Here is a 16,913-nt window from a genome sequence, read left to right as displayed (position 1 = left end):
AGCTGTGAAGTGCACTGAAGTGATACTGAGTGGCCATGCTCTCTCCAGGACCCCGCTGTCCCCTGTCTGTCAAAGCTGAAGGTCACCAAAATAATAATAATGACACATCAGACCAGTATTTGATCAGGCAAGTATTTACATAGCATCTTTTTCCTCTAGAAGTTGGAAGCGCTCGGCCAAAAGCCTCTCATTTCTCAAAAGACTCTCCTCAGGCATTAGCGTGAGGAGTATTGTTTACCCCTCTCCTCAATCAACCATTTCCTGTACCTCACCCCACTCCTACCACCTTCATTAAAAAAGATGTCAAAGACCTTCATGTCATATAGAATTGGCATTGGCCCAGCTTGACTTTTGTCTGGGTTTTTTCCTTTCTTTTTTTTTTTTAAATTGGGGGTCATTAAGGAAGGAAAGGGGCAGACTGTCATCCAGAGTGAAGTCAGAAAGAGAAAAACAAATATCGTATAATATCGCTTACATGTGGAATCTAGAAAAATGATACAGATGAACTTATTTGCAAAGCAGAAATACAGACACAGACGTATGGATACCAAGGGGGCGGGGGTGGTGGTGGGATGAACTGGGAGATTGGGATTGACATATATACACCACTTTGCATAAAATAGATAACGAATGAGAACCTACTGTATAGCACAGGGAACTCTACTCAGTGCTCTGTGGTGACCTAATGGGAAGGAAATCCAAAAAAGAGGGGATAGATGTATACGTATAGCTGATTCACTTTGCTGTACAGCAGAAACTAACACAACATTGTAAAGCAACTATACTCCAATAACAATTAATTTAAAAAAAGGAAGGAAGGGGGCAAATACTATGGCCTCTATTGTCCTCTCCAATCCTCAGCAGCCAGAGTAAGCCCACTTTTATTTCTGTGGCATTTTTCTCAGCGGTGTCTCAAAGGGTTGTTTTTTTTTCAACTAACACAATTATCTTCTACCTCAAAGTTGCAGTGGATGGACCAGCTGTCTCACTCTGTAATTATGTTTTCAATCCTTTAGTTACCGATTCATTCCCCCTCAAACTATGATGGCCACTTTTTCCGCAAGAGGTCCTGAACCCGATGCTTTCTTTTAATTTTATTCTCCTTCTTTTTTAGGGTTGAGTAAGACCAGACTGATAGAGCAAAGATAACATAGTCTTTGCAAACTTTTGCCTTCTCAGAGATAGCAAAATGATACCACTCAGGTCCTTTTTATGACCCATCCTCCCACCCCTGGCAAACGAATGAATAAATAAATGGATGAATAAATAAATTTCATTCAGTCAAAAGAAACATCACCCTATCTGGAATCACACTGGAATTATTACAAAGGAAACATTCCACAATTTTTCAACAGGAACAGGGATGGAGTCCATCTCCCCAAAACCTGGAAAAATATAACCGTAGATGAGATTAGTAATATGCTCCTTAGAATTACGAAAATTTAAGCTAGAACAGGCCTCGGGATTATCTAATAAAATAAAATTAGTTAACTGGTATCCATGAGTAGATAACTTAAGGGGGAGAAAAACTTGCTTAGGGAGTTAGAAGAATGAATCTAAAGTATATAAAAATCTTTGGTCTTCAAAGCACTTCTTTGCTTTAATGCATAGTCCCATTCATTCTCCAGTAACCTCACCTCTTCATCCCCAATCCTGGGAAATTTTACATATTTTAGATTTATAGATGGGGCCGAGGAGGTGAATCTGTCAACTTGGGGGGGACCATTTCTCTTGTACCTGTTTGGATTGCTGATTTGTTGCCCCAGCCGTTCTCAATCCTGGCTCTGGATGCTCCCTATTTTGCATCCCATGCTACTCATCCTAAGATAGATCCTCTTTTACACTGAGGATATGTGTGAATGTGCCAATGTGTGTGTGTGTGTGTGTGTGTGCACGCGAGCGCGTGTGTGCGTGTGTGTTCATGCGCATGTGTTGGTATGTGATGGGAATCAAAGGACTGATCAGGTCACACACATCTTGGAATCTAAAGAGCCCCCGTCTGACCGCTCTTCTCATGGGTTCTGTTCTACTCACTGCCTCTATTTCCTGGACTTATCTCCCCGGGCAAATTTCCCACCCCTTCCCTCTCCTTGTAATTTCCAGGAGCCCAATCTAGGTTTACAGCCTGTCCAGGGCCACAAGAGGACACAGATAGTGAGAGATAAGGAGTGCGACACCTTGCTGACTACGCTTTAAAATCTGAAGTTGCTTCTTGGAAGAGCAATTTCCTTCCTTCCTTCCTCCCCCATCATTACGAGCAAAAGCAAATAGAGGACACTGAAACTCAATGTGGTTTTGGACTTTATCTGGGGTGGAAAGAACCCCAAAGACAGAAACACTGCTTTATACACAAGGCCACACATGACCCAAAACAGTGTGGATACACAATAGGCATTGATCATCATAGCAAGTTCTAGAAATGTTGAGTCAACATAGTCAATTCCTTTTGCCTGCTTGGAGAAACCAGATCTTGGCAAAATACTATTCCTCAGTTGTACTAGTCTGCGATGGCTGCCATATTAAAATGCCAAAGTCTTAATGGCTTAAATCATCTATTTTCTCACAGTTCTGGAGACTAGCTGTCCCAGATCCAGGTGTTGGCAAGTTTGTTTTCTCCTAGGCCTCTCTCCTTGGCCTGCAGTTGGTCACCTTCTCGCTGTGTCCTCACATGGTGGTCTTCCTTCTGTGCTCTCACATTTCTGTGTCCTATCTCCTCTACTATAAGGACACCAGCCCTTTTGGATTAGGGCCCATTTTTTTACCTTATTCACCTCTTTAAAGGCCTTATCTCCAAACATAGTCACACTCTGAAGCGTGATCAGGGCTTTAACGTATGAATTTTAGGGGGACACGATTCAGCCCCTAACACCAGTCATCAGGAGCAGAACCAAGACTGGAACCCAGAGTTTCTAACCCGAGAATGTGAATTTGCCTTTGATTCACATCCTTTCCCAGGTTAAATAATCTCACAGAATTACAGCACGCTCCGATTGGAAGGCATCTCGTGATGATCTAATCATAGCGCTCTCATTTGCCAAATAAAGAAGCCGATCCTACTTGTCTTGCTTAGAATCCTAGAACCCATGGATGGCCCAGCTTGGTGCCACCCAGATATTCCCCCACTGGGGACCTTTCTTGGATTCCAGTCTCCTGATCTCTAAACTCTACACCAGGGTCACCTGCCACCCAGGCCCTGGACTGCAAATCTACAGCCCAAGGAAGCAGCTTGGTACAGGCTGGTACCTGGAGCAAGAAAGCCCCCACCCCTTCTCCTTTGGAAACAGTTGGAGGGATACACTGGCTTTCATGAGTTTTCCTACCCCTTTCCCCGCCCCCCCCCATCCTCCTCTCTTCTGTGCCTTCTTATGGCAGCTGTTACCAATTTCAGCAGTCTTCTTCTGGCAAATCGAAGGCTCCAGGTGACTAAGGGAGTTGGTCATATCCTCCTGGAGGATAGAGAGCCTGTGTCTACTCCCACCCACCCCTGCTCCCAGACTGCGTGGTCAAGGCCAAAGACATCCCTAACCCTCCCCCGCCTCATACATGCACAAACAAGGCAGGCTTCCAGGTCTATGTCCAGTTCTGAAAAGAACTCCAGATTATTCCTCATTTCATTCTCAACTCATCTGTTTTCCCAGGACCAACAAGATTTTATTATTTGCATGACCCTTGGGATGAATGCCCATTCTTGGCTTTTAAAATTACCGGAAGAGTAGGAAATAGGACACGTGCTCAAGCGCACCCACCACCCCCCAACACACACACACACACAGAAACCTGAAGAGTTTGGTACAGAACCTGGAGATGGGACACCTCCATCAGCTGACCACACGACGTGTGTTTGGGAAGAGGGATGATCACACGCTCCCTGGTTAAACCATTTATGTAAAAATGCAGCCAACACATGAGCACTGATTTCATGTAACCCTGCAAAGCAGAAAATGAATCAGGATCACTCACTCAGGTGTAATTTTCCCGTCAGTTTCGCCTTAATAACAATGTGATGGTTCCGTGTGCTTGTTCTGTATTTCCTTCTTTAGTTTTTGGTCAGAAAGGAGGGATGTAGCTAAATAATCATTCTGTTTCTCTGCCTGTCAGTTTCAGTGTGGACAGTAAGTATCCAGACAAACTCAACTCCTGCCTTCAGGGAGCTTACAGTCTAATGAAGGGAACACACCTTAGACAGATGTGTCTACAAATAAGGATGTAATACCAACTGTGAAAACATAAAGAAAAGGGTTAAAAATCTAGGGGCAGGTACTCAAGGGATCTCTTAGAAATCACCTTCAAGAGAAGGAAGGAAGAAGGAGGAAGAGTGGGAGGGAGGGAAAAAGAAAATAAAGGGAGGACAAAGGGAGGAAAAGCCTAATCTGAGTGGTGAGGTATTAATTAGACAATGTGCTTCATTTTCATCTCCTCTAAGATAGCTGAAGCCTTCATTTTCAAATCTCTAACTTTCCTAAAAAGAGCTTACCTTTGAAATGCATGACATTAGTGCAGGATTATAATCTGCTGGAGGAGCATCTTCTGTTTTACTCGTGGTTGTGTAGAATAGCGTTTGTTCCCTTTGGGAGGGAAGACAAGCTCTCCAAGAATACCAAGAACAAAAATACGGGGCCATGGCTCTGGTACTTCAGTCCCTTCCCCTCCCCAGCCCTGTCTTGTTTTCCTAAGCCGTGGCCAGGAATGTGCTGGGCGGGGGCAGCCCGGCTGTCAGCGCTGAGCCCAGGCAGCCCCAGTCACGGTCCCAGGCTGGCCTTTCACCTCCCAGCTCTCCCGGCCGCTCTTATTAAGCAGCAAAATGTTTCAATATGTTGAGCTTTGGGGGGAGGGACGGAGAGAAAAATCGGGATATTGTTGAGAAGGAAATAATGAATAACCCTGACGCCCATACCCCCCACGTGGGGAGATCTGGGTGATAAGTGTGCTTTCTCCAGAAATGGAATCCAAGCAATTGCCTTTTGGTCAGAAATTTCCAGAGCCAGTTGGAGGGGGAGGAGAGGGAAGAGGGGGAGGTGGAAAGGAGGGAGCAGGTACTAAACAAATTTTCCCAGTGTCCAGAACCAAAGTAGCCAGGGATCTGGGTACCCCAGGAAGGAAGAGGAGGGGAAGGCTGGAGAAACTGAGACTAATTATCAGAGGTGTACAAAACGGTCGGTTTTGTTCTTACAAACTGACACATGCTCTACTCTTACCTGTCACCTCTGCTTTCTTCTCTCCGCCATCCCCTCCCCCCCACCCCCACCCCCGCCAAAGTTCTGGTCTGGGGCTTGGTAAGCAGTTCCCTTTTACAGGAGACTCTGGAGAGGGGGGCCCAGGGTCTGTGGAGAATGGCCCTGGGATGGGGCAACTGAAAGGCAGTGCAAGCATGACCCCCAGATCGGAGCCCCATTCAAGGCCAGGTCTACAAGTGGCCTACAAGCCAAGAAATGAGCAACATTCCAAATTTCAAGAAAACACAAATCTAAGGACCCAGAAAAAATCCCTTAGTAAGAGTGGTTTTTTTTTTTTAATTGAAGTATAGTTGATTTACAATGTTGTGTTACAGCAAGAGTGTTTTTAAATGTATGTGTATTTTTTAATCAAAACCCCGTAATGGTGTTGGTTCCCTGACACTTGCAATCTACTTGCTCTTATAGATGCTGCCTAGAAAATGTGAGTCAGGAGATAGATGCCTGGAGAGGACCAAATAAGAGAAAGGAGTAACTTTTAAGGAGGAAAAACTTAAGGGCTTGAAAAATCAAAGTAGACATCACTCATATCATTTAAATCTGAAGAATAATTCTTTGCACTGCAATCGTTTGAAACTAAATAATCAGCTTAAAGAAGGCCCTGGTTTCTCCGTCTCCTCCTGGCTTGACTCGGTTGTGTGTCTTTACATTTATGATACATGGTGGTTTCTGGTGATCCTTGACATTTCCTAGTAACACAGGGAGGTTTCTGGAAAAGCAGCTGGGGGCAGATGGGTGGCTGTCTGTTAGAACAATTCATCAGACAGCAGTTGAAATATTGATAAGAAAACGGAAATCAAATTAAAAGACGGAAAAGAGAGAGGAAGAGGGAGTGGGACGGAGAACGCTGGAGAGAGGCGGCGGGGAGGAAAGCTGCAGGACGCACAGACTTGAGTGGTTCCTGCAGCCCCCGAGGATGTGCGGGAGCTGAGGCTGCCTGTCTGGATACGCTGGAAAGAAAGGCAAACGTTGGCTCTGGGCAGCCAGCAGGTTTAATTCCGTTCTGCCAAGGATCAGGAGTCTGGGGGCAGAGGATTCACACCAAGAGCTTGAACACCCTGGAGCTGTCGGAATCCAGCTCCTGCTGGCAGAGCAGGAAAGGGTGTCTAAGGTGGGTGTTCGTTTGCGAGGGATCTCTGGGGGCGATGCAGGGTCACGGCTGCCTGCTTTCGGTGCAGCCTGGAGGCTTTCTGGGGCTCCTTCTCTCACTCTCTCCCAGGCTTTCTTTTCTGTCCTTTTTTCCCTCCTGCTCACTCTTCTTGCAAATTTCACTCCAACTTTCAAAGAAAATGGGGAGACTCTAGGGCAAGGGCACCAGGGGAGAACAGTGAATGGGAATCTAGGAGCCTGGAGAAACGTACCTGGTCCCTGAACTTGTGTGTCTGTTGTGGCTTCGGGAGCCAAAAAGCTGGAATTCGTTAGTGGGGAGAAAAGCGTTTTATCAGAAACACATTGGCTGCTGTAGAAGCTGCGCCCTGCCACGGTAGAGATGGTTTAAGAGAAGGAAGGGAAGGAAGAGGAGAGAGACAGCCGCCAGACTTGGCCAGGCGGGGAGAGACTCACGCAGAGGCACCTGGCCTCCTAGGGTAGTTTTTGCATCCTCCAGTCCAAATATTCGAACTTCAGACCCCACCTCCCCTGCCACTAGAAATGAGGCCGCCTCATTCATTGTCTTTGTCTCTGCTGGGAAAACTCCATTTCTTCCAGAAGCGGTGGCAGTGAGGGGTGCGCTCTGGGAAAGGGGCCTCCATAGACCTCCAGAACCTTGAGCTGGGGGCCCTTCTAAGCGGTCCCCCAGCAGGGAAGAGGGAGACAGCTGGACGCTAGTGGAGCCCTGGGGTGGGGGATAGGGGAGTCAGGCAGAAGGTCTGTGCCCCGAGGGCCCCAGCGTGGGCAACTCTGTATATATCTGTTTCCTGGGGCCTCGGGCTGCAAAACTGAGGAGACCTACCTCTATCCTGGCCACCTTCTCTTCTCTGGCAAGGGCGCACCCCTATCCCCACCCCTGCATCCCCAGGTATGAAACTACGCAGGCCCTGGGGGAGACGGGCATCTCCGGTTGCCGATAGAAGGTTACAGGACTGTAGGAAAGAGACCCAACGGTGTGAGCTGCCTCTCACCACCACCCCTTAGCCTGAAGCCTGGGGGATAGAGGCGCAGGAAGGGTGAGGGTACCTGCACCCCACCCTCCCTCACTGGTCCAGGTGGATCGGAGCCTCCCAGCCCTCCTGTCGTCTCTCTTTTGCTCTCCCACTTCACCCTGCCCCCCACCATCTCACCCTTGCTCCGCTCGCGGGTGACTGAGGTTTCTCCCACCCAGGTTGGTTCTTGGGCCTTCCCGACCCTTCCTCACCCACCCAGGATGTTTCAGACAGTCCCCGACACGTCGTCTTACGTCAAGGTAAGACATGACAGCGTCGTTAAACAGGTAATGACCCCCCCCAGCACCCCCCGAGCCTCTCCCCGGACCTAGGGTTCCTTTCTCCTTTCCGCGGGAAAAGAGGCGGGTAGAGCGGGCCGCGCTCTTAGCAGGTGGGTGTGGAGCTGGGGCCACTAGCTAGACTGGATGAGGATGGCGCAGACCCTCGGGAATCCCTGGTTGAGGACCAAGCTTCTTGGCCGCTTCTGTTTGGGAGAATGGAGGTGGGCGAGCCTGGTGAGGGCCGTGCAGGAAAGCCGAGACGCCGGCACCGGGACCCGCGGGCCAGCGTCCGGTCCCGATGGGTCGTGCGCCCACGCCGCGCCGTGCACAGCAGGTTCCCCGAGTCAGGGGTCTGTGTGGACAAGAGTGTGAGGGTGTGAGCGCGCGCGTGTGGGTGCGGGCAGGTGATCGCGACGCGCTTCTCTTACGGGTTCGACACCCCCGGTCCTCAAGCCCACCTTCCTCGGCTCCACCGGCCCCTCAAAAGCGCAGATTCCTGTATTTGAAGGTATATCGAAGGGGGTTGGTTTTTTTTTTTTTTTTTTTTTTCCTTTTCCACAGCAGTTCCCAAAAATGTAAACAAACCGAGGCCAGGACATCTGGGTTACACGTTTAATGAAAATCCGCCAGCGGGGCGGGCCGAAGGTGCGGAGCTGCCCGGGGTGGGGACCGCGGCGAGGTCCTCTCGCAGCCCAAGCGCGACCTCCCGCCTTCCGAGTAGCAGCCCAGATCCTTCCCCAGCTCCGAAAAGGAAGGACCGCTGCGGCTCGGCAAACTAACTCCCACCTCCTTAGGTCTCGGCTCCGCCCCCTCCTTCCCGAAACCCCGCCCCGAGAGGCCCCCGCCCCTCCCTCCTGCCCCCCTCCGCTGCGTCCAGCACCCGCGAATGCCGGGCGGAGTGACCGTCTGCGGGCACCGGGCACCTCGACGGCGTGGGGACTCTCGGGTCTTATCTGGGCGCGTCAATTTTGCGTCCAGCCCTCCTGCTGTTTCTCTCAAGGGAAATCTGTTGACACCAAGTAGCATCTTCCCCGCCTGTGGTCTGAAGGAGTCCACAGTCCCTTTGGGGAAGCCAGGTTTTGAAGGCTTGGCCGGGAAGGGGTGTTTAATCTATCAGTGATGAATGAATGAAAAACGAGTGAATCAATGGATGGGTAATCAGTAAACGGATGGGTGGATGGATGGCTCCCAGGAGGTGGCAGAGCAGACACAGACTACAGCGAGCTCGGTTCGCGGCGTCCAGGTTTCCTGAGGGGTTATGGGCGCGGTAACCGCTCCCACCCCACCGCTCCCGGGACGCGGGGCGCAGCTGACCCGGCTCTCACTCCCGGCTCTGCCCCGAGGGCTGCGAAGGGCCCCGGGGCGGGGAGCTGCAGTCTCTCTCCCATCCACTGGGACCCCCGAGCCTGGACACACCCGGGGACCCAAAACCTTAAGGCTGACCCAGGGGGGCAAGTGGGAGCCCGGGAGCCTGACCCAGGCCAAGAGTCAGAGAAAAAGCAAACGGGCCCCGGCGAGCGGAGGGAGCCGCTGGGGGAGGGCGAGAGGGGCGGCAGTCTACGAGCTCTGGCCGCCAGGGGAGCCGCTCGCCGCAGGAGCTCCTTTCAAGGGGAAAAAATGGATTTTTCGGCAGCCACAAAGTTTGTATTGTTGCACAAAGAGGCGCATTGATGAGGTCGGGAGGTCCGCGGGGCGGTGACAATCTTGGGTCTGTTCCGCAGGCTCCCTACGCCTACCATTCGCCAGAGGGGCACAAACAGTCCCCGGCCGCCAAGCCCCGGCCATCCCGCCTCAGCGCTCGACTCCGATATTATTGACAAACACGGCAGGTCCAGGCGCCTGGGCCCCAGGAGCCAGGAGACGAGCCGGGCCCTGGGGAACCAAGGGTGCCCACTCCACCCGGGCAGCGATCTGGGTTCCAAGTGCTCCAGGAGGACCGCGCAGGAGAGAGCGTAGGGCGGGTTTGAGGCTGGAAAGAGCAAGAGAAAGGTGAAAAGGGGGAGAGCACTGTACTTGTACTAACTTATTTAATATTAATAACAACCCTAGGAGGTGGTCCATTTTGCAGATGAGAAACTGAGGCATTGAGAGGTTAATGTAACCCAGCTTACAAGGGGCAGAGCCAAGATACAAACAATAAGGGCAAAGTTGTGCTGACTGCCAGGCGAGTTCTAAACACTCACTTCATCTTTACAACAGCCCTTGGAGGTAGATCCTATTATAAAGCCAACGTACAGATGAGGACATTGAAGCACAGAGAGGTTAAGGAACTTGTCCAAGGCCACAGAGCTGGTAAGTGCAGAGCTAGAATATAAACCCAAGGAGCCGGGTTTCCCAATGCGAATGTTCAACCAGGACGTTCCACTTGCAGGTATCGGGGAGGGGCAGGAGACCCAGTGGAGGAACCCTGACCACGTCCTTGCGAGGTGCCCGCACTGGGCAAAGCACTTGTCAATCCCAGCGCCAGGAGCACATCCCTGAAGACCCCTCGCCCCCCCACTCGAGACTGGCAGCGTCCCCCACTTTCCCTCTTTACGAGTCTCCCAGACTCCTTGTTCTCGCTCCCCCTCCAACCGGCGTGCTGGTTCAGCCCACGCTGCACTCTGGGGGAGACTCCCCCCAACCAGACGAAAAGAGGCTGGTAGCCCCAGAATGTTCGCAACGGCACGGCCCAGGGGCAGCATCTGGCCGGCAGGTCCTGAAACGGCGTTTCAAGGACACAGGTCTGTACTTTGCATGCTGTTTGGGGCGGCTGGGAGGCAGGGCGGCTGGAGATTTGGAAAGGGTGAATTCTCCCTTCCCCCAAAGCCCCCATCTAGGCGCCGCCACCGGGTGAGGGTCCCGGCACCTGGCTGGTCTCCACCTCTTGTCAGCCTGCGCTCTCTGGTCAGTCTCGGACTCCCTTGGGATTTCCTCCTCGACGCCGCGTGGTCTGGGGACCCGGCCCCGGAGCGCCAGGGGCTCGGGGCGCAGAGACCCTCCCCCTCCCGGGCCCTCCCGCCGCCGCGGCCTCCCACGTAGCGTTTTGAACCCTCTTGGCGCTAAGGCAAGAACGAGCGTGGGGAGCGGGCCGGGCCAGCAGAGGCTCTAAATCTTCCTTCAATCTGTGAGTCGATGAAGTCTGAGAAACAAATTCAAAGCAGGCGCGCCTGCAGAGCCTTCCTGCAGAAATATTCCCCGGCATTCAAGCGCATCCAGGGGCGGCTCGAGCTGCCTTGTTTGGCTAAGGTCAGACGAGACTCGAGTTCTCCAATAAAAATAAATCTCAAATTAATTATGGCCTCGAGCGAGGGGCCAGACACTTGAAGCTGCAGTTGTGCAGTCTGGAGTTTTGGCGCTCGTTCGCCCATCCCTCCCCCGCGCGCCCTCCCCCACCCCCCTTGCCAGCTCGAATACCCGCCGAGGCCGCCGGGCCGGAGGGGCCGGGAGGAGGGAGGACGAAAGGGGAAGGACCCGCCCGAGACGCCCTGCCAAGCCTGGCATCTTTCGGGGTTTCAAGTGACCGGAGGCCCCGAGGTCTGGAGGCACCCCAGGGACCCGGCTCCGGTTGTCGCGTCCTCCCACCCCCAACCCGGGCTGGGACCGAAGAAGCCCGGGAAGCCGCGTCTGGAAAGTCTTGACCGGGTCAAAAGGGCTGACATTGAGCGAGCCAAGACACGTTTCACCCCGCCGCTCCCCTCCCGGGGGAAGCAGGACTTCCGCATCTTTGAAAATATTGTCAAGTGCGGATGGTGCGAGGCAAGTCGCCCCACCACAGTTGCAATGAAAATGCTCCAAGTCCAAAGGTTTCCTGAGTACTCGCCCCCGTGGGCATGCTTTCTGCAAGTGACCTTAGACTTAGAAGTGTGTGGTGGGCCCTTTTGTTGGTCCCCCTCACCCCACCCCGACCCCCGGTTGCTAGCTTTTGTTTTCAATGCGGGTTCGGCTCCCTTGGCTGTGAGCTTCCCCTGACTTGAAAGCCAGCCGGGGCTGGTGGAGTGGGCAGGATGGTACTGGGCATCAGCTCCTGGTCACCAGCCCTGCCCAGACTGGGAAAGGGAGAGGCAGGACAGTCTCTGGTGAGCCAGGAAAGAGGGTGTGAGCAAATGCGTGGGCTGGGGTAACAAGCCCCTAGCTGGGCCAGGAGAAGGGGGAGGAGGGGGAGGGGAGAGGGCAGAAGAGGGGTGAGGAGAGAGAAGGGGAAGGATTCCCCCTCCCCAGCTCCAAGACCGTTTTCATCTGTAGCCGCCTCACCACAGGCTCTCTATCAATTTGTCTCAATGCAAACATTCGAAATATTCTCTTTGGCTGCTCGTGAAAACAATGTGAGCTGCCAGGATCAAACCATCTTTCCAGATGTCTGGTGGTAACCACATTAAACAGGGCAGACTTGTTTACTGTTGTGTTTGGTTAGGGCTTTTTTCCCCCTTCAGGATTTAAAAAAGCAGCAGCAGCAGTGGAGTGGGACATCAAACCCAGAGTTACATAAGTGGGCAGCCCTGCCCACTGCCATGCCAATGCGGGTCACAGGGAGACTCAGATTCCCTCAGAGGGCTCTTCAGAGTTGGGGGGCTTTTCTTTCTGGGTGGAGGACCTTGTGAATGGACAGGAGCTTCTGACAGAGGGGCTGGTAAACACTCAAAGCCACGGCCCCAGTGCCAGTCAGTGAGTCACTAAGGGGTGACAGCTGTACCAGTGCCAGCCTCTTCCCCCTCCCCACCATCCTCAAAATTACGAAATTGCCAGAAGCTTTGGTTTTACAGGCAGAAAGAGCAAGTGCTGTTGAGTTCCACAGCTCAAGCAGGAGGGCAAGTCCTCATTTCAATCTAGTTCCACACTGAGCTCTCCCTAGGGGAGAGGCAGCTCCTGCTAAAAGGAGTTGGGGGTACTAGAGATGTTGGGGTGACTTACTGATCAGAGCAGTGAAGCCGATCTGTTATTTGCCAGGCCGGACAGGAGTTGGGAAGAGACACCTGGCCAATGTTTGGCCACAGAGTTGCCTTCTCAAGTACTAGGAAGACCGGGTGTAGAAGGGGGAGACGCTGGCTGGCCTGCGGTGGCCTTTAACGGCCTGAGTGTTTGCCCCGCACCAGGAAGGGGGCCTCTGGCCGTAGACTGGAGTTCTCTATGCCTGAAAGAGGGGGAATGTGGCCCGGGGGTGCCGGGTTTCTGGTCAGGTCCGTGTGGGAAGCGGTCTCCCCGCTCCCTCCTGAAAGCCTTGTTGTCGTTTGAAGGTCGGCAGAGTCTGGGCTGAAAAGGAAACAATTTGGGGTTTGAAAGGATGTAATTCATTCTTCCTTTCCCTTTAACCTCTTTCCTCTCTGGAAAGCATGTGGAAACGCTGAAGGGAAGAGAGAGAGAGGGCGGGCGTCGGGGCCGAGGGGAGGAAAGGGTTAAGCCTGATTTCTTTTAATTGAACTCCAGAACTGGTGGCCCCAGGCAAAGGGGGGGACTGACCCCGCTAGCGGTAACCAGATGTGGCGGTCCCAGGGGAGCCCCCGAGCAGACCCCTGGATTGAGAAGCAGACAGGAGGTGGGGAGGGGGCCGGCCCGGCCCCCATCCCACCCCCACCCCATCCCCCACCCCTCTCCCCCGTACGCGCACCGAGTCACAATCGCTGGCAAGCTGCATCCGCCACTCCAGGTCTGGTCACGTTCAGACCCGTGTCTGTATTCGAACCCAAAATTGGAGCTGAATTGATGAGACTAATTTCGAGAGGGGGGTGGGGGGAGGGAGGGAGGCCAGCGAGCTCTCGGGCTCAACTGCTCCTGAAGAAATAAAGAATTAATAAGTCACCTTTTTCGCCGCTGTGGACACCCTTTTGAAAATTTTTCTTTCCAATTGACTCGGATCTCCTCTGGATTTTTTTTTTTTCCTCTTTCTCCGGGTGGACTCTTAAATAAAAGTGAGAAAGTCCAAAGCGTGGTCTGGAGAGCGTGGACAAGGTAACCTGTTTCGGAGGAGGTCGGGGAGAAGCGAGTCAGGCCGAGAGCGCCCGGGGGTCCCCTCGCTGCGCCAACTGGAGCGGGCGGCGGCACTGCGGAGGGACCCGGGACTCTCCGGGCGGCGGGGCCCGACAAGGCGGGCCGAGGGGAGGTTGGCCTCACGGCGGGGTGGGGATGATGGTCTGGAGTCCCGGCCCCGGGGGTCTCACCCGGGAGAAGTCTGGGTCGGTGTGGGGATGTTGCCTGCTGTGCTTTGGAGACCCGCCGGCCAGCCTGGAGAGATCGTCTCGCCGTAGTGTAGGTTTCTTGGGGCCCAAGGTGGCATTGCATAGGCGGCTTTGACCCGAGTGCCAGGGCTTGGGCCATCGGGTGGGGGTATATGCCGGGGGGTAGACCCTAGAAGGCGCGGAGCAGTGGCCTGGGGTGCCGCAGGTCCCGGCCCTCGGCGGGCGCCGGGACCTCCCCAGGAGCGGAGGGGCCGAGGCGCTCCTCCCCGCGTGCGTCCCTCCGCTAACAGCTCGCTGGGAGCCGAGTCCACGCCCCCGACTGCCGGGGTCCGTCCGAAACCGCCCCGAGTCCGCGTCGATGGGTGAGCCGCTCCGGGAGTCTGCGCGACTCCGCAGCCGAGGGCCCGAGTGGAAAAATTCCCATTGGATGCACTTTCTAATGGTTGGTCGGCTTCGGTCTGCGTCCGGATCTTCCCGGGCAGTAGGCTCCAGGTTATCCCCAGCCCGAGTAAACTCTCCCGCCCCCCGCCTCCCCTCCCCACCCCCGAAAAAGTTTGACTCCGGCTGGAAAAAACATTAATGAACGTATCTGTGGGAAGAAACGGAAAGTGAATGAGTCAGGAGGGCCACCTTCGGCCAACGGCCCCTGAAAAGGAAGGAGGCCAAAGGCGTTCAGTGTTGGACCTTGGGGGAAGGTGTGGGGGGAGAGGCATGCAGACTGCGGGAATCAGGGCGCGGGCGCCGGGCGTGGACCCCGGCATTGTTCCCAGCTCGCTCTTATCTCCCGGGAGCAAGTATCCTGTGTGCGCAGCGCATGAATGTATCTGGGCATCTCCGCGTGTATTTATATAGTGTGTGTGATGCGAAAAGCAGGACCCGCGGAGGGGAGGAAGAGGGGGTGTGAGGGGGGGAGAGGGAAGACGAGGGAGAGCAGAGGGGAGAGAAGAGAAGAGAGAGGAGAGCGAGAGACAGAGAGAGAGAGAGAGAGAGAGAGAGAGATAGGACTTCCTCCCCATTCGCAAAGTGAAGTCACTTCCCAAAATTAGCTGAAAAAAAGTTTCATCCGGTTAACTGTCTCTTTTTCGCTCCGCTACAACAACAAACGTGCACAGGGGAGCGAGGGCAGGGCGCTCGCGGGGGGCACGCAGGGAGGGCCCAGGGCGCCAGAGAGGCCGCGCCGGGCTAATCCGAAGGGGCTGCGAGGTCAGGCTGTAACCGGGTCAATGTGTGGAATATTGGGGGGCTCGGCTGCAGACTTGGCCAGATGGACGGGACTATTAAGGTAAGCGACCGGGCGGTGGGCGCGGAGCGCCGGGGTCGGCCGGGGCGGCGAGGCGGCGGGCAGGCTGGGCGCGGGGCGCCGGGGTCCCGGAAGACGTGGCCACTCTCCCTTCCTTCCGCGCCCCGGCTTCGCGCCGTCTCCTCCCGCGCTCGGGTGGCGAGTCTCGCAGGCGGGGGCGAGCCGCCGGGCTCCCCGCCGAGGGCGATCTCCCCCGCACCCCTTGCCCGGAGCGGAGCCCGGTCCCCTCCCACCGCGCTGCCGGCCGGGCTGCGGGCGGGGGCGGCGGCGTGAAACCCGGGGAGCCGGGCGCCGATCGCAGCCGGGGGCCGGAGACCTCCGGGGCCACCACTCCCACCCGGCGAGCCGGGCACCCCGGCCCCGGCTCTGGGCACCCGCCCGGCGGCCGGCTTCCTCTCCCCCGAGGCCGAAGACGGCGGGGGCGGGCGGGCAGCCGCCAGCAGCCCGGGCCCCTGCCGGGAGGGCCCAGGGGCGGGCAAGTGGATTGGTTGCAGGCGGATCGGGGTGCGAGTGAGTGTGTCTGGGGGTCTGTGTGCGCGGGCTGCTCCAGATGGAAGCCCTGTTTACATGTCAGCGCGGGCCGGTTTCCTTGCCTCTTGGTACTTCTGTTGCCGGGCTTTCGGCGCTCGGGAGCTGCCGGCTCCTCGGGACTAAAGGGCCGGCCTCACCGCTCCTCCGCCGGGGCATCTTTTTCCCGGCCGCTCCGCGCCGCTCCGCACGCCCGGCTCCCGCAGTCCGCGCCCGGGCTCCCACCGGCCTCTCGAAGAGGGTCCCGCGCCTGCGGAGCCGCTCCTCGTAAAGTGAGCGGCCCTGAGCCGGCGGCCCGGACGACTGCCGGGCGGCCAAACCCTACCCCCCAGCCCCTAGCCTCACCCCGCGCCTCGCGCCCGTGTCCACGTTGCCAAGTGCAGCCCAGAGGGACGGGTGAGGGTCTGGGTTTCACCGCAGGCTTCACGAGGGTTGACTGCCTGCTCCCTCTGGAAGGGGGAAGTGGAGCCAGAAGCAGAGAGGAGGGACAGCCCCTAATGAGACTGGCCTTAAGAGGCCCGAGAGGAATGAATGGGACCAGGAGTTGGCTGCGAGGCTGTCCCCCAACACCAAGCCCGAGTCGGTCTGGAAAAGCTATTAGTCTGGTGAGGTGGGGGCTGGCAGAGCCCGCCATTCCCGGAACCCAAAGGAATCAAGTCTTTGCTCAGGGCTGAGGAAGAGGAGGCTCAGATGTCGGGCTTGGAGAATTCAGGAGATTTTTATCATTTGGGTGGGGTAGTGGTTTTTATTTTCTAAGTTTTTTGTTGTTTTTTTTTTTCTCTGAAAGTTTGAAATATGCTGACTTAAGTAAAAGTCACCAACAGCAGGAACTTGAAAATGTGGAGATGAGATTACTGATTGCGTTGGGTTGAAGGGAGCCTCTGTGAGTCTGGGTTCCTCCACTTTAAAGTGCTTGGATGAGGAATGGGTGAGACGGCATTCCTGCAGGGAGGTGGTCACCCACCGGTCATTTCATGCCAGTTTCTCTTCTCATTGGTGGGTGCGTGCAAGTGTCTCAGTATCCCTGGTTTAGTAATAAGATGCTCCACTCTAGAAAACTCCCCTCACTAGGATGCTTGCCACTTACCCAGAAGGCCCCCAGCTGACCCGGAAGGGTGGTAAGATGGCTCCAGGGTCTTGATGTGGACACCCTAAGGAGAAGTGAAGCAATATCTCCCCCATGCTCAGACCTCTCAGCACAGGCCCTGAGGGTAGGGAGGAAGCTGTGGTCTGTGAACCCAGGATGTGCTAACCTCTTTAGATGCATACACAGGGATTGG

At 55.0% G+C, this 16,913-nt stretch overlaps 2 protein-coding genes across 3 annotated transcripts in view; one reads left to right on the top strand and one right to left on the bottom strand.

Moving 5' to 3' along the window:
• Positions 1-8,549: 8,549 nt before the first annotated feature.
• On the bottom strand, positions 8,550-14,566 carry LOC133099101 (uncharacterized). Its single transcript, XM_061202563.1, has 4 exons — positions 14,525-14,566; positions 13,788-14,369; positions 13,430-13,583; positions 8,550-9,622 (listed from the first exon to the last, which is right to left on the bottom strand). Exons 1-4 carry the CDS (start codon positions 14,564-14,566, stop codon positions 9,258-9,260), a joined length of 1,143 nt encoding a protein of 380 aa, XP_061058546.1. The 3' UTR covers positions 8,550-9,257.
• A 179-nt stretch (positions 14,567-14,745) lies between these two features.
• The window catches only part of FLI1 (Fli-1 proto-oncogene, ETS transcription factor), a 113,229-nt gene continuing 111,061 nt past the window's right edge, over positions 14,746-16,913 (top strand). For both annotated transcript variants that reach the window (XM_061203116.1, XM_061203114.1), the window contains exon 1: positions 14,746-15,087. In XM_061203116.1, coding sequence (XP_061059099.1) covers positions 15,070-15,087 — 18 coding nt within the window. In that variant the 5' untranslated portion in view covers positions 14,746-15,069. The remainder of the gene's footprint in view (positions 15,088-16,913) is intronic.

The sequence above is a fragment of the Eubalaena glacialis genome, chromosome 10 (assembly GCF_028564815.1).
Source record: "Eubalaena glacialis isolate mEubGla1 chromosome 10, mEubGla1.1.hap2.+ XY, whole genome shotgun sequence".
Lineage (NCBI taxonomy): Eukaryota > Metazoa > Chordata > Mammalia > Artiodactyla > Balaenidae > Eubalaena > Eubalaena glacialis.
The sequence above is the reverse complement of the archived record's forward strand: the minus strand, read 5'-3'. Positions and strand labels throughout refer to the sequence as shown.

Bases quoted from the DNA above. Each gene is read 5' to 3' on its own strand.
- LOC133099101 (XM_061202563.1), bottom strand. From the start codon at position 14,566: ATGCCGGGGTCCACGCCCGGCGCCCGCGCCCTGATTCCCGCA. The intron at 14,370-14,524 runs GTCTGCATGCCT...TGTTTTTTCCAG, and splicing joins CCCGCGCCCTGATTCCCGCA to CCGGAGTCAAACTTTTTCGG. The intron at 13,584-13,787 runs GTGAGACCCCCG...CCTCCGAAACAG, and splicing joins CCGACCCAGACTTCTCCCGG to GTTACCTTGTCCACGCTCTC.